The sequence below is a fragment of the Corvus cornix genome, chromosome 2, assembly GCF_000738735.6.
Source record: "Corvus cornix cornix isolate S_Up_H32 chromosome 2, ASM73873v5, whole genome shotgun sequence".
Classification (NCBI taxonomy): Eukaryota; Metazoa; Chordata; class Aves; order Passeriformes; family Corvidae; genus Corvus; species Corvus cornix.
The window spans coordinates 37,193,262-37,210,330 of NC_046333.1; the positions used below are offsets into that span (position 1 = coordinate 37,193,262).

Consider the following 17,069-nt stretch of genomic DNA (forward strand, 5'->3'; position numbering starts at 1 on the left):
GCCATATCTCTGCTCTGTTTTCTTGTTGACGTGTTGCAGCTTTACATTTCTGTAGATAAATAAATAAAATCTTAAAAGTATTTTCTTCTCTGAATCGGTGGTTTTTCTGAGAAGAAACAGTACAGAGAGTTTCAGCTCAGGGGAAATAGTGACTGGTTTTGTTTCTGACCTAAGAGTTAAGAATGAAAATGCCAAGTTGAGCATTTAACTAACAGAAAGCTTGACTCAGAAGAGGGGTGACCTAGCTGTTGTTTAATAATTTACCAGAGTAATTCATAGCACTGGACACAATAAGCGTTATTGTTAAACTCGGATTTCACGGTTACTTGCGGGTGAAATTACTCTTGGCTTGTCTCAGCTTTAACTTCTTAAAAATCTTACTTTTAAATAAATGCATAGTTTAATGTGGAAGCAGAATATTTGGATGCCCATTTTCCTGTAAGGTGCTAAGTTCCTTCATTTCCTAGATTGCATGAGCACACAGCATGGAAGGATGTACAACCATGTGTTCCCAGTCCCTCAATTATAATGATGATAACAATTCTCATGGTCCTTCCTTATAACAATTCCAGTGGTCTAGTGGGCCAGGAAGGTTATTTACAGAACAGCCAGATATCAGTGTAGAGGAGTAAATAATACTAAATAGCAGTGGGCCTGGGTGATTGGATGATTAATCCTTTCTGGTCAGATATGGTTTGGGGCTTTTTTTTCTTGATGTCTCCTAACAGTTTTCTGTGAATCCAAACAATGCTGCTTGCAGTTGCATTGTGCATCCCCAGAAAACCTTCCATGTCGTATCATAAACTTAAGTAGCTATGCAGCTGAGGTAGGTCAGCCCCTTAGAATATGTGGAGAAGATCCTGTGGATAAAGAACTTGTGGGGCCAGATCTTTAATTTATTACTGATGTGTTGTCCACACAAAAACTGGACGTGCAAGTCTTCTTGCATTAGTCGTTGTATAACCAATGCTCTTAGTGTTCAGTGCTGAAAATTCTGTAACTAACTGGAAAGCAGTTCAGTGTAGAAAAAGAGTGCTAGAGAAAGTTGATTTGGTGACTTAGTGACTTTTGGATCCTCTTCCCCGTGAGGAATGGTCCTGCAGTAGCAGCCTTTGCACTGATAGTCTAAGCCACTTCGAAACCAGGTGAGAGGCAGAAAAATAAGATTCTGCCTTAAAAACAAGGGATAAATTAGCACCAGGAAAAGCTGTACCAAATTGCCATATCCTTTGCAGCGCTGTGTGAGGCAATGCTGCCGGCTGAGTCATTCCCCCTGCTCTCATGGTCAAGCTGGCAGTACCAAGATAGTAACTGACAGCTGGAAAAGCAGCTTCTGTTGAGGGAGTTGCTGGTTTGTTTTCCTCTGGGATTTTGTTTCTAAGTTCATAATTAAGGTCCAAGGTTTTGCTTTGCTGGGATAAACCTGCTCATTTTTCACTTTTTCAATTTAGAGTAATAATCAGCTCAGGTTAGGCTGTGGAATGTACAGCTTATTGCTTTTTTGGAAATAATAGGTTCATGCAAGGTTATGCATGTGCAGGCAGACTTCCAAAGAACTTGAGAGGAGGCTGGAAACTCCAGTGATTGTTACATGTCCTGCCAAGCTTGTTGAGTTGATGTGAGGGCTCATGTCTCCAGATCAGTATACTGTGATATCAGGACACAGTGGAAAAACTGCTCACCCTTTGAAGAATGCCCCTGATTGTGATGCCATTTTATAAAAAGTCACGAAAAAGTGAATTCCCTCCCACTGCACAATCCTGTTCTTCACACTGTGTGCTTAATGTGGACTCTCTTATGAAGAGCAGCAAAAGAAATGTCTTCAAAGCATTAGTGCCAAAAGTTACCATGCTGCTCAAGACGTTTTTCTTCTGTATTGCTGTTGTAGGTTCGGATGGTTATTCAGCTGGCTTCCTGCCTGGTGTCCCACATCACTGCTACACCTTAAAGAGGCTGAGGACAAAATGCTAAAATGTAAGTCTTTGGTTTTTAATAAGTTTCACAGATACAACTAGATTTTCTATAAATTTACATTAAATATAATGGAAGAAGTTTTTCAGTATGGCTTTTACACTGTGATGAAATAAACAGGTTTAAAATTACATTTTAATTTTCCACTTACGTAGATATTTCATTAGAGGCTCTCTCCTTTGAAAGGACCTCCTATTTAAAACAGTGATTTCCGTAGAGTGTACTTTGTATTTTGTCATGCATGTCTAGCAACATAATTTTTCCCCATTTTTTTCTCCAGGTATTGCAAGCACATACAATAAACGATACGTGTATATATCTAATGGAAATAAAATATGGACACTGACGTTCTCTCCAGACCTTTCAAATAAAACTCCACTTGTTCTTCTGCATGGGTTTGGAGGAGGTGTTGGACTGTGGGCTCTCAACTTTGAAGATCTCTGTGAGAACAGGACCGTTCATGCTTTTGACCTCTTGGGATTTGGACGTAGCAGTAGACCACACTTTGACACTGATGCTCGGGAAGCAGAAAATCAGTTTGTGGAATCCATAGAAGAATGGAGAAAGGAGGTGGGGCTAGAAAAAATGATTTTGCTTGGACACAACCTAGGTGGATTCCTGGCTGCTGCTTACTCCTTAAAATATCCATCAAGGTATGTGAAAATAAAGGAATGAAGGGATTCCTTTTCTGTATTTGACTAGTAATTTTAATATAGATTTTATTTCATCAGGCTCTTTATATCTTTACATAAATGACTGTGATGATTTAACAAAATTCTGAGACCAAAGTATTAATTGTATGGTTTGTTTCCAGGTGAATGAAATAGGTAGATATGGTAAACATGGTTTTCTGTATACTTTACTGTACCTCTTCAGTTCAGTACCCCCTTGCCATGTTAGAAGGTGAAATAGCAATGAATATATTCATTGGGTGAATGTTTTGTCTCAAAGATTGTTTTGTGAAGGGAAAATAGGCCTGTTCCTGCCAGACTTCGCACTCTTATGGATAACATTGAAACTTCTGAATGTAATTCCCCTAGGTAATTTATGCCTATATGCTAGCAGTCAGCCTGGTGCCAGCAGGATGATGTAAAAATTATTTTAGTGACTCTTTGTTTTAAATTATCTGTATGCCACTTCATATTTCTTCTTTGCAAGACAACCCAGCTGCAGCAGTTCTCTAATTATATTTCATCAGCATTTTCTGCACCATGTTGTGTCCAACAGTTAATACCTTTTTTTTCCTTTTAAAGTAGTAATTTGTTTCTTTTATATATGTGGTTATATGTCTGGCTATATATCCCCTGATGAGCTAGGATCCCACCAACTGAGGGAATTCTGTATGAAAAAAAAGGACAATGCTTTTGTTGGGCTACATATAGTGGTCTCCTATGAAAAACTGAATATAAGCTTAACTCTCCACATCATACGGCAGATTCTGTTTTATACTAAACATATCTTATTCTTTTCTATTCGTGTCAAGTTTTACTGTTTCTTTGTTTCTCACTTGGATATATTTGAAGTAATTTCATGCATCATTTGTCCCTAAAACACTTTGCCTTTTTCTTTCTAAATGGACAACAGTTAGCACAAGTGGCTGGAAATGATGTGTGAAAGTAGGTGTGTTTCTAAATCCAGAATTGCTAAAAAGAAATGCAATCCTCTGCTTTAGGGATGCAAACCTATTATCCTTATAGTTACAAAACCAACTTTTAGCTAACTGTAGTTAGCTTTTTGTAGGGATTACTTATAAGTTCCTTACCTCTTTTTCCAAAGTATCTATAAATGGCACTGTCCTATCCCTGTGGGATGGGATATTGGTTTTGCCCACTGCTGACATATATCAAAAGCGATGCTTTGTTTTCATGCATCACTGTGCTTAAGTTGGGGTTAATTAATTTGGGGATGTTTCAGTTTGTGCTCTCACATTACTAATGTTTCTCTGGAATTAAACTAAGACCACCAAAATAGCAAATTGACTGCTAGGGTCTTAAAAGAGCATTTAATCAAGTGATAAATATAGCACAGCTTTCAGCCAGGTTATCTACCAATGCATTAGAGGCTTAAGGGATTCTGGATACGTATTGTTAGGAAAGTAGATCTGTTTCTCCAAGCATGGATGATCCATTAATTTGCTGCACTGTACCAGAGTTGCTCATGGAAAATCCGAGGCTACTAATCCAAAAGGATTCCCATCTAGCATATCGCCAAGTTGAAATGGGGCATGATTTTCAAATACTGTACTTTCTGGACATTTACTTTTGGAATGATTCTCATGGTCAACTTCCCATTATTCTGGGTTATGTTTTAGGCTTGATTACCAAAAGGAGAAATGCCAAATAGGAAGGAAAGTATTAAGAAAGGAAGCATGAAACAAAGCTTACTCTACTTTTATTCATTCATTTGCTGTATTATACTTAATGCCATAGTTTGTGCACAGAATGTGTAGCTGTCCTCAATGGCTCCTCATTGCTTGCACTGCTTTGCCTCTGATCTCTCCTGCTTGTTTTGTACAGTCCTCTCTTACTGTTGTTGTTTGCTGCAGGGTGCAAGTATGCTTATAGCTCAGCCAACAACCAAGAAACATCTTTGTGAGGTTAATCCTTTCCAACCCTTCATTCCAAGCACAAGTTTTTAGTTTCCCAACTGATTATAATCCAGAAATAGCTTTTGGCATCACTTCTGGCATCGTTTTAGGCACTATGGACTCTTCTGTGTTAATATCTAATCCCATGGCTTTAACAGGGAAGGAGGTAATGAAGGAAAAAGTGAAGATAAAAAGGTAAAAAGTTAAAGACAAAAATATAAAGATTTAGGTTAGATAAGACTTTTAGGATCTAGTCCAGCTGTTAACCTAGTACTGCCAAGTCCACCACTAACCTGGGTCCTTAAGCACTGCATTCACACATCTAAATACCTCCAAGGATGGGTACTCAACCACTTCCTTGGGCAGAGTATCATAAAATGGTACAGGCTGGAAGGGACCTTCAGGGTCATCTAGTTCCAACCCCCCTGCCATGGGCAGGGACACCTTCCACTAGACCAGATGGAACAAGACAGCCTGTTCCAATGCTTGACAGCTCTTTCAATGAAGAAATTTTTCCTAATATCCGATCTAAACCTTCCCTAACACAACTTGAGGCTGTTTCCTAATGTCCTACTCCTTGCTTCTTGGGAAAAAAGACCAACCCCTACCTTACTACAACCTCCTGACAGGTAGTTGTTTACAGCGGTAATGAGGAAGCTGCCATGGAAAATCATCTTAAATATGGGAAACTGTAGTTAAGAGTCACTTTTTTCCAGAAATCACCAGTATCTAGGACAGTTAGAATAGGTGTTGTTCTGGGATTAAACAGAAATGGATGATTCTAGCCTACCAGGATGAATTAAAATTTTGATTGAGGGGGACCCACAGCATGAAGTGATCGATAGTTGCATGTGCTGGAGACTCCTGCTATGCTCTCTGTACTGATATTCCTTTGAGTAATAATTTTACAAATTGCCTCTCTGATGTTTTCTTTCATGACCTAAAATCAATAAATTTAGAAGAAAACTGCTAGTTTTGCTCTGCCCTTCTCAGTTTAAGTTTTACTTTGATAAGATGATTTTTCAGTTAAATTGTCTCTCCTTTGAACGGAGATCTTAGACTTCTAGCAACTTCACTTAAATGAAACAGATGCAATGATCCTCTTTTCTGTCAAATTAAACTGCTCCTGCAAATAATATTGACTGAGCATTTAGATTAGCCTGTTTTTAGAAACAGAAACAAGACTATCCTTTCTCTCAAATGTTTGCGACAGTGAGTGTCTATAAAATACTGAGCTTCTCTTTGTGACACATGCTTCCATGTTTCTGGTGTTCATACATATGATTAGAGGCAATTCACTCTCTAATTAGTAACTGAAATCAAAACCATTGATGAATCAGAAACTAGGTAATAAGCCTCTGTGATAGAAGTGACTAAAGTAGGCTATCTGTATGTATCTGTAAAACAGCACATTTTCATCATGCTCAGTTAAAGAAAAGCTACTGTACCTTAAACCATTGAACCTTTTTTGCCAACAGGGTCAAGCATCTTATCTTAGTGGAGCCATGGGGTTTTCCAGAGAGGCCTGATAATGCTGAACACGAAAGACCAATTCCAATCTGGATCAAAGCACTAGGAGCTATATTGAGTCCATTTAATCCATTAGCTGGGCTAAGAATAGCAGGACCCTTTGGTGAGTTTTAGCTACTCTTTAATACCATTTCTATTTTGGTTAAACATAAACATGGAGCAGACAGCAACTTATGATAAGCTTTTTTGCAAGTCTATATCGCCCACAGAGGAAAGAGTTGGAGGAGAAAGTGGGAGTTGTTAAGGAAAGTTGAACTCTTTAGGAAAGAAGAAAAACTCTTGCTATTAGAAATACTAGTACGATGCAAGCTACAGTTATGATCTGTACAGGCTTCAGTTATAGTGAGTTGGATTATGCAGATGTCTGTTGGGGAACCCTAACAAAGAGGCATGAATGTGAAAGGTTTTTTTCTGGTTGCTTCTGGTCACAATCCATTTAGCTTCCTTTCTAACTCCAGTTTGATGAGCAAACAGGATTTACAAATTCCCTTAAAGTTAGAAGGCAGTCTCTCATAAATGTGAAAATCTTTGGCCTGAGTTTAGAGAAGTTGAAACTGGGTTCTTTCTGTTAGCCATTTTCTTACTACTCTAGCAAATCTTGTGGGCCTCATTATGCTGGCAGTTCATATTTCCATTTCTTCAACAGCACTGATAGGATGGTAGATAAACTCTCTGTACCCTAGTACTAGGGCTAGATAGGGCTGACCAAAAATACCATGGTTTTAGTTCATCTGGGGTGTGGGGAGAAGAGCGTAATAAAATCTTGAAGTGATTATATGTATTCCTTCTAGAAGAGAAAGAGGTTATCTGTCTGTTACTCTCTGTGCTGCAGAATTATCTTGTGGAGAGGCTTGGATAAAAGATATCCTTCAGGCCCCTCACAAATTAAAATTAACTCACCTCTTCATCGTTTCTGGTATTCAGTCTGAAGATAAACTTGTGAGATTTCTAGGCATTGTTTACATTTAAACCACATCTGTTTCCTAAATCTGTTTCTACAGAATATATATTTTAATATGCTGATTTGTTTGTTTCTTTTCAGTAGTGTGACAAATTTAGTTTTTCAGACAAGCAACATGTTTTGTACAAACAGATTTTTTTTAAAGTAAAATGCTAATTCAGTTAACAAAACGACCTGGAGCATATTGAGTGATATGCACTGATTTAATGTGTGCATGCATAGATCAATCCACACGGGAAAATTCAAAGCTGAAATAGTCTCCCTTAGCAATAAGTGCAGTCAAACCATGATGCAGAAGCAGACTCTGTCTTGGCAAGGTGTCCCCAAACCTAGCCTCCCTTATAGGTTGCCTTGGAGGGCAGTGCCTTTAAAAAATTTTTCATCTGTTTCTCACTGCACTGGTAAAAAAGTTTTCTGTCACCAACTTAAGTTCTTGACAGGTGAAACATAGTTCTTGGAGAAGGGTAGGTCTAAACACAGTGCTGTGAGTAGGTGTCAGACGTAACCTGCTGAAAAGGCACTGAACTGAACCCCAGGTTTCATTCCACCTGCAAATGTGCTTAAGCTGATGGGAAGACGTAGTTGTTTGAACCGTACTCTAAAGCCAATTGCCCTTGTTCAAAGGCATGAGTTAGGCACTTAAATGTGAGCCAGGTTCATTGGGATATCACAATAGAATCACAAGGATATTTAATCAGACCTGCAGGCAAATACTTAAAACTGGGAGAGAGACAGAATCCAGAGATATTTTTTTCTTTGAGTGGTTTCCAGGTAGTTGATTTGCATGTTTTCCTTCACTTAACTGGAACAGTCACCCAGGAGTCTCACAGTTTGGTGGGGGTTTGGTGCTTTGGTGCCAGAGCTGGATGCCTGAAAATTCCTCAGGACAACAGAAATGTCACTGTGACCACACCCTTTTTGTGGAACTTGGTGTCTTCAATGTTAGAATTTCTTACAGCATTTTCATAGACACTGTGGAAAACATCAGCCAGACAATTCAGAATTTCTTCAATAAACATTACAACAATGATTTACAGTGTGATTTCATTCCAAAATTTGTTCCAAGTTGCCTTGAATCCTTGTTTCATTCTCCCCTGTAAATTCCCAGGGAAAAACTGCTTTGGACTTGGACCCACAGACAAGACGCTTCTTATCAAAATGGAAAGTGAATTCTAAAATTTGGTAACACTTCATGCTGTGGCCTCTGTGCTCATAGCAGGGCAAGACACTGAATTAGTCTCTTTCTTCCAAGTACTCTTATTCCAAGCCAGCTGTGTTCACTTGTGTTCAGAAAACCCAAATACACAGAGAAAGAAGTCCAGCAATTGTATGCTGTGTAGGGAGAATAGGGCAGAGCCAATTGCCAGACTTCTACAAAATCTTCATTGCTTTGGGAGTTAAACCGCTGTTTCATAAGGGAGTTATTTTCCCTTGCACTGTATTAGTTTTCTAAATCTGTTTAAAGCATGCATAAGGGCCTGTTGCAATCGTCTCAAGGTTACGAAAGCATAGATCACTGTGACAAGGTCTACATAAATCATACCAGCCCTTTGCCCAGTGTGGGGTGCGAAGTGACATCATCATAATTGCACAGATTAACAACAGCATGAAGTTCCTACCATCTGGAAAAGGGGAAACATTCAGTCACACTCACTCAGTTCAATGTCCACGTGGAGACCAGTGATGAGTTCCTCGCAGATCAGTGTTGGGATGGGCTGTTACACATCTTTGTCAGCAACATGGACAGTGGGATCGAGTGCACCCTCAGCAAGTCTGCTGATGGCACCAAGCCATGTGGTCAACAAGCTGTAGAGAAGGGATGCCATCCAGAGGAACATGGACAGGCTTGAGAGATGGGCCCATGCCAACTTCATGAAGTTTAATGAGGCCATGTGCAAGGTCCTGTACCTGGGTCAGGGTAATCCAAACCACCTCTGAACAGAGAATAGATTAAGGGCAGCCCTGAGGAGAAAGACCTGGGGTGTTGGTTGATGAGAAGCCCAAAATGACCCACCAATGTGTACTTGCAGCCCAAAAAGCCAAATATATCCTGGGCTGCATTAAAAGCAGTGTGGCCGGCAGATTGAGGGAGGTGATTCTCTCGCTCTGCTCTGCTCTCCTGAGATGCCGTCTGGAATACTGCATCCAGCTCTGGGGCCCCAATATAAGAGTGTTGGAGGCATACCTGTGGGAGATAGTCGTGAGGAGGGACATGAAGATGGTCGTGCTGGAGGCACCTCTCATATGAAGACAGGCTGAAAGAGTTAAGATTCAGAAGAGAAGGCTTTGAGGACACCTTGTAGGAGCCTTACAGTACCTAAAGGGGGCCTACAAGAGAGCTGGAGAGAAATTTATTACAAGGGTGTGTAGTGATAGGACAGGGGCTAAGGGCTTCAAACTGAAAGGGTTGGATCAGATATTAGGGATGACTAATGTTCTTAGACTAAGATTAGCCTTCTGGTGAGGCTCTTGTCCCAGAGATCCATCTGGTCAATGTAGAAGAGACTTCTTCCTTAGAGAAGTTATTCAGAAAAGGTGCTTAAGTTCAGAAGGCCTGAACTGGCCCCTGAAAAGACACACACCTCTACTGGCTTGTTAGGAGAGCATGAGGACAATGGTTTTCAACATTCAGTCTCTTCATTTATTCCAGTACTTGTGCCTTATGTTAGGACTTCTACACCTGTTTTTTGTCATAGACTTCTGTTCTTTCAACCACACACTAGTTGGATGAACTGGCTTCAGAAGCAGACTGTTCTGTAAGAGGAGACGACAGACTTAAGCAAGAAAAGCACCCCAGCTTTTTCAGCAGTGCCTTCTGGTCCTGAAAGGTGTGATGCATTTAGCTTACTAGATACTGCCAGAGCAAGGAGAAAGTGTCAGTATCATGTGAGACTAAACTGGTGACAAAAAGACACTGCTTAGCCCTTTTGCAGGTCCCCATTGTAGGTTTCTTCTATTGCTGTAGTGACCATACTCAAACATTCCCCGTATGTATTCAGCAGGGGGAGCAGCATAAAATTCTTTAGAGTATTTGCATTTCATTCATGTTAGGTGTAATTCCATCATGCAGCTAATTCCAAGACATGTAAGTGGTAAAGCCAAATACAGGTTTAGAAGCCACGAGTTTCAAGGGGATGTGTTTTGAGGGCTCTAATGAAAAGCATTAGGCAATCTGATAAAGTAATTTATACTCATTCGCCCTCTAACAGTGTTTTCTGGTTTTAACAGGATTAAGCCTTGTTCAGCGTTTAAGACCAGATTTCAAGCGAAAATATTCATCAATGTTTGATGACAACACTGTGGCTGAATATATCTATCACTGCAATGTACAGTCACCCAGGTGAGTATGAGTTTCCCAGTGTATGTTTTGAAGTCTGTTGTTCATTTACTGAGTGCCTGCTACTCCCTCCAATGGCCATGGCAGCAGTGTGCATGCTATTTTTTTTTTAATTGTGGCATTTATTATATTGAAGAAAAAGGTACCATTGCAATTTTTTTGAATTCCGGATACTGATAAACATAAAGAGTATCCTAATTCTGTATTTCTTCTCAATTTGTGTTAATTCTGTGAGATTTTGGGCACTGCATTTAATTAAATAATTGTTGGAGAATTTTAATGTGTAAAGAATGTCTTTAAAAACTTTTAAAATAAGGCATTTCATTCTTTTAAGTGCTACCACTCAGTCATGCAAAAACATGGGCTCTTTCTGTTGAAAATTACATGTAAACCTTGGAAACTTACTTCTCTTAATTGTAAAAAATCCCAACCTCGTGTACTTTGTGCTACCAAAAGGTACAGATACTCCAGTTTAGATAAAAAGCAGATCCAATGGCAATTGAAATTGTTTTTACCCTTTTGAATGTCCTGAAGTGGTGAAACAGCTTTCAAGAACATGACGATTCCTTACGGATGGGCAAAGAGGCCGATGCTGCAACGGATTTCACAAATGGATCGAGACATTCCTATCACGGTGGTCTATGGAGCACGTTCATGTATAGATGGCAATTCTGGCAGCACTATCCAGTCTCTGAGACCAAATTCCTATGTGAAGACAATAGTAAGTTTGACTTTCAAAGCAGTCATTTGGTTTTTGTGTGGATTTGTTTCAATCATATCTATGTAGCCAGGTTGGATGGGGCCCTGAGCAACCTGGTCTAGGGGGAGGTGTCCCTGCCCATGGCAGGGGGGTTGGAACTAGATGACCCTGAAGGTCCCTTCCAACCCAAACCATTCTATGATTCTATGTGGAATAGAATACCTGCTGTGGAAATGGTGCCACTTTTGATTAGAGCCTGGGGTAATAAGTTCTGTTTTCTGTAAGAGAGAGAGAGAGAAGACAAATGTTACATCACAGAAAACCTAGACAAAAGCGTTGAGTCCCCAGGCTAAGAACAAAACTTACTGTAGCACTAGAGGCCAAACTAGGTCAGTGAGCAAGGTGATTCTTTATTTTTTTCTACAGTGTGCTAATAGAAGTAGGTGTTGTGGTCACTGTTCTTGTCTGTGTTTTAAACCACAGCAGTCCTACTATCTCCATATGTATAAGATTGTGGGGAGGCTCTCATAAACTCTCTTCTTCTGTCTATATAATGCATTTGTTTCTCTGATAAGAGAGTAGTTTGTACCTGGTGCTTAGGTTCTTGTAAGCATCTTTCTTTAAGTCATTAAAAAAATACTTAATGTTGTCTTACTACCTAAGACATTTTTGTTTAAAGGTATGGTATTATCGTTTAAAATGAGTGTACTTACAACTTGATGGAAATGTGCACACTGCATTTTTTTGTTGCCGATTTCTATAAAAACAAACTAATTTAAAAGTATTCTTCACACATTTGCACATCAGTCAACTGTGATAATTGAATATGCATACATGTTAAAATGCTGTGAGGTGATAAAATGTTTGAACACACCAGCTGTGATCTTACTGATGTCTGGAACTATCTGGACAGAGTGTACAATATGTAATGTTGATACTATACTATAACAAGTCATCCAAATAAAATTTTGTGACTCAATACAGCTGAATTCAGAGCGGAAACTTAGAGAAAAGACATTGTTATCCAACTCTTTTAAGTGTGTGATCCGGTTTGGCCAAATTTAGAAATATATCCTCTGAGAGAAGGCAGGTCACCACCCCTCCCCCACCAGGTTCAGGGAAAATAAATTTTCCTCAAAGGAAAGTGAAAGAGATAAAAACTATTTATTTAACAAACACACGGGAAAGGAAAATAATGCTAAATAATAAAATCTCCCGCTGTGGAGAAAAAACCTGGGAAAGTGTTAGAGTCCTCCCTTTGGTCTCCTCGGAGCTGGGGCTTGGCCCAGGGCCAGGCCCTCTATGCCCAGTGGAAAGTCCTCCTATGTGCTCTGATATTGAAGTAGTCCAGTGGAAAAGGGAGAAAATCCGAAATTCCAGAGAAGGGAAAAAAAATTTAAACTCCCAGTCTCTCTCTGGAGAAAAAGAAGCTGAACAACTGGCCAGAAACTGACCCGGGAGCAGCAAGCCGGGTGCTTCTTCGCTCCCCTGCTGCAGCTGGGAAAAAAAACCTGCTATCTCTGTGTGACCTTGAACAAGCTGCAAACTGCTTTGAAAAAGTTTTGCTCAGTTTTTCCTTCCTCCTCTCAGGCTCAGTTTAGAGGCATAGAAAGGCACAAAAATTAATTTCTGGGCATAGGGCAGCGATACGGGATACACATCATAAAGTCACCCCAAGACAGTGTAGTAAAGAGCACAGATACATTCCATAAATGTTGATATCCAGACTGAAAGTGTCACTTCACTGCTTGACCAAAGAGGGAGTTGTAACAGAAAGTCACTGTTAAAAAGTGTACAGAATATTGCTGGGATAAGCATTTACCATTCTGGCAGATTTTTTCCGCTCTGGTCAGGAACTTTTAGAAGGGACTGTGGAAAATTTTATTGTATTCCAGGTTAAAATTTTGCCAAACCAAATACAGATTCTAAAAGGTAAATTGGAGTGGTAAAATTGCAGGCATGCTCAAAAACCCATAGGAGGGCATGGGCTCTAATTGAGACCAAGATGTGGACTGGCAGTGCCATGCTTGGTAAAATGCACAGGGGTTCTGTGGTTTTATTACATGTGTTCATTTCTAAGTAATTTTTGCTTTGAGTTTCTGGAGTTTTTAACACAATAATATAGCTATACTTTTATGAGATTTGGTTAGAGACTTTAGAGAGAGTATTTTAAGTAGGGGAGGGAAAATTAGTTTTAAATAAATAGTAGTCTTGGACTGACTAAAATGGAAAGAAAACAGGGTCAAGAACCTTTGCTGTACACTGTGGTGTTGGTTTACTTTGTAGCATTTTTAGCATAATTATAATTTTAGCAATTATAGAAATAGGCTATTTGAGTGGAGAGTGAAGGCAAGCAAGGCATATGTATCTACCAAGTTTGTTGTGCTGTGACTTGTGCACACTTCAGTGGTGGGGTTTTTTTCAACAAGGTGAGCAGTTGAATAAGCAGTAGTTTTATTTTCTTCTCCTCTGTAGGAAAGTATCTTCACAAGGAAAAGAATATTTTGCTATTCCTTATGTTTAGAGTTGTTTTTTAGGCTGTATGATGCCAACTCTTAGGTAATGTGTAAAAGCCAGGTTCTTCACCTGTCCCAGTATTTGTTTGTTACCTTTTTGTGATATTGACATGTTTCTTCACCTTTATCCTCCAGGCTATCCTCGGTGCAGGTCATTACGTGTATGCTGATCAACCTGAAGACTTCAACGAGAAAGTGAAAGACATCTGTGACTCTGTGGACTGAATGTCTTCTGATCTTTAGAATGTCATACCGTAGATAGCATTTAATGGCAATACTCTCTAGGAAATCACTAAAGAATGCAGGGCTAATGGAACAGGCTCTGTTTGCACACTGTTTCTTCTAAGAAGCCATTTGCACACTTAAACCACTGAGTGCCTATTTTTGGGGGGAATGAAGAGGTTTGAAGCTAACTTTGTACAGTTTTTTTTTTTGAAATTGTCCTGTCAGATACAAAATTACATGTAACTCTTGAAACTGGAATTTTCTTCAAAATTTAATTGGACTTTGCACATGTTGAACTTTCTAAAAATGCTGAATTCTCCAACACAGAACTGTATCAATAGAGATACAATGTACAAAATGCAATTTGGTTTCTTTGTGAACGTTCATACTTTTTAGCTGATGTTTCATAGCAAGAATATGAAACTGCATATGTATTTTATTTTTGGAACTCAGAACTCCATATACAATATTTTTAAGAGGGTTTGTTTTTTAATTGGAGTGGTAACAACTTATGAAACTGATTCTGGGAAAGGGACGGGGCCAAAATAATGAGCAGTGTCTGTCACTGAAATATGTTTGTTAGTTTGTAAGAAATTGAGGCTCAGTATTAGGAAATCTATCTTCTGTTGGATTTTATTTCCATTTATCTCAAGGCATCCTTTTCCATCTGTGCAACTTTTACGGAAGACTCAGTGTAAGAGTTGATGATGTCACCAGCATTCATGCTTCCATAAATATTTTGATGTGTAGATTTCTGTGGTTTAAAATACAGAAGATGGCTGGTTAGTTATTCCATCTATTTTTAACGCTTTACTGCAAGATTTGTTACTAGTCTAAACCTAACAGTTGTGGATAAGCTGATAAGATTTTGATTAGGGCTAGGAAGTATCCACCTGGATAATGAGCCTGTTTCCCATTTTCTTTTGGTAGAAAGCCTAGTCCATATTTTAGTGAATTCAGGCTGCAGGAGAGACAGAGGCAGAATATTGATGTTCTCTAATAGGGAACTGCAACAGCTTAATGTATTTTATTTAACATGCAGCCTTCTTATAGGAAGGATTATTATTGGAATGAACAATACCACTGTAATGAATTATAATTACATGTTTTGGAGATTCTTTATGTATTTTAACTGAGTATTTCAATATCAGAGATAGTCCAGTCTCTGCTACTTTTTGAATTACAGTTTGACATTAGTTCTTTACATGCCTAGTAAATTATATTAAGAAAAAATACTTTGTCACTTTAAAGCCAAATTATGTGGTGGTTTGTTTTTTAACAAGTTTACATAAAACTATTGATCTGTTTTTGAATATTCAATTGACTACTGAAGAGTTCTTGATACTTTTATACAAAGAGAATTTTAATTCATGATAGCACTGTTTTAAAGCTTGAATTATGTCCATTTTTTTCTCAAATTAAGGAATGGTTGCACATATTTATGATGTGGAAGGCAAAGATACCTAAAATATTCAGGAAATAACCTGATTATGTTCCCCAGCAGAACATAATCTCTCTTACTGAAGGAGATACTTATCTATATGGTGCTATGTAAACATCAAACAGTTTTTGTGGCTGCCTTGACTGGTAGCACTTAATATCTAGCAAGATAAAGATTTTAATTAAAATTAAGATTGAATTAAATTACTTTTTCAATTAGCAGATTCCAGAACTGTAAAACAAAATTTTGGGTTATTTGCTAAAATCTTGAGTTGAAAATGGAAAATCAGAATTATCAATTCCGTTTTTTAATATAAGCTATAAATTATCAGTCATGCCACCATTTAGGTGGATGCCTTCAGCAGGTTGGTTATTTTTCACCCTTTCCAGTGTCTTATTTTGTATTTATCAATTTAAACAGCTGGTTTAGTTGTGCATAAAAACTTAATGCAAAAATAAATTCTGAGTCTTCTCCAAATAATAAAAGGTGAAACAAACTATTGGTATTTTCAGACAGCACTTACGGATGGGAATTGTAGATTCCACATTAAAAGTTGGAAGTAGGGATAAAAATTGTACACTGGATGTGAATATTGTTTTAAATATCCCTTGCTTTTTCAGCTTATTGTACTAATAAGACTTATTGCTTATGTTTTGCACAATAAAAAAAATTCTTAAATGTTAAATATTTGATTAATGTTAAGAGATGATACTGCTTTTATAAAAATTACGTGCAATTAAGCCCTGGAAATCAAGAGTTATTAGTTAAATTGAGGTAAGCCATCCAAAATACATTAAAAATACAGTAATGCTTATTTTCAAATGTCTCAATGTTCTTAGGTTTCCTTGTAGTTAACTGAAACTGGTGAGTGTTTGTCAACAAGTAGCTGCAAGCTGAAAATGTTGATTGTATGTGTAAGGAAAATGATTCTGGATTATCTTCCAGGCAGTATTAGATGCTGCTCTGAAGGTCAAGATGGAATTCTGAGTCCTATAACCTGATCAAATTACTGTAATAAATGTCATAGGAGGTGCTGAACAGAAGATGAATGGCTGAAAAGTCTTGGGAGCTAGACCTTTTGTGAGCCATTACTGTCTGGAAATAATCTCAGTTTCTCAAGAAGTTCTGTTTCAGTGCAATGACCAGTTGCTTAAATGTACTGTGGTGAGCACTGAATGCTGATGATGCTATTTTTATTACAGCACTATAAAATAAGAGAAGAATCACAGGCATACAGGCACCCAAAGATCTATCCCATTCTAGCATCAAAATGAACACAGCTGTGTACCAGAGGCTAGAGCATAACAAAAAGAATCCAAAATATTAATAAAATTCCAAGATAAACTGCCTAAATCTCCAGGACACACTCTTCCTGAGGTTGTTGTGATAAAATTTATTTAAAGTAACTTAGTAATATTTTGTTTTCCATGGCTGAGTTCATCTTGTTACTTACTGAACACTGCCAGATTAGATTTTAGTTCTGAAAAACTGATTTTCAGAGAACTTGTTGATAAGACTATAATAAAACACTCACAACCATCACAAGGAAGTCCCTGTTTGTATCTGATTGTGAAATGGACATGGAAAATGTGAATTCATATGTGTTGATCTTGGAAAAATGGGTCCAAACAAGAGAAATGTCATCATCTGGTTTCACTTGGATTAAACCAATGCTAGCCGTTCCTTTTAAAAGTTATCTTTTTAAGGTTGCTACAACTGTTTGTGCTGAGCCGATGTGCCAGTTTCTCTCTGAAATGCCTTCTGTGGTCCTCACTGTGGTTCCTCAGGTTCCAAGCCCTTC

At 38.4% G+C, this 17,069-nt stretch overlaps 1 protein-coding gene across 1 annotated transcript in view; it reads left to right on the plus strand.

The window, feature by feature from the left end:
* The window catches only part of ABHD5 (abhydrolase domain containing 5, lysophosphatidic acid acyltransferase), a 28,897-nt gene extending 12,087 nt beyond the window's left edge, over positions 1-16,810 (plus strand). Inside the window, exons 2-7 of the mRNA XM_039549411.1 lie at positions 1,889-1,974; positions 2,252-2,624; positions 6,037-6,191; positions 10,278-10,389; positions 10,921-11,107; positions 13,738-16,810. Coding sequence (XP_039405345.1) covers positions 1,889-1,974; positions 2,252-2,624; positions 6,037-6,191; positions 10,278-10,389; positions 10,921-11,107; positions 13,738-13,827 — 1,003 coding nt within the window. The 3' untranslated portion in view covers positions 13,828-16,810. The remainder of the gene's footprint in view (positions 1-1,888; positions 1,975-2,251; positions 2,625-6,036; positions 6,192-10,277; positions 10,390-10,920; positions 11,108-13,737) is intronic.
* The last annotated feature ends 259 nt before the right edge of the window (positions 16,811-17,069 follow it).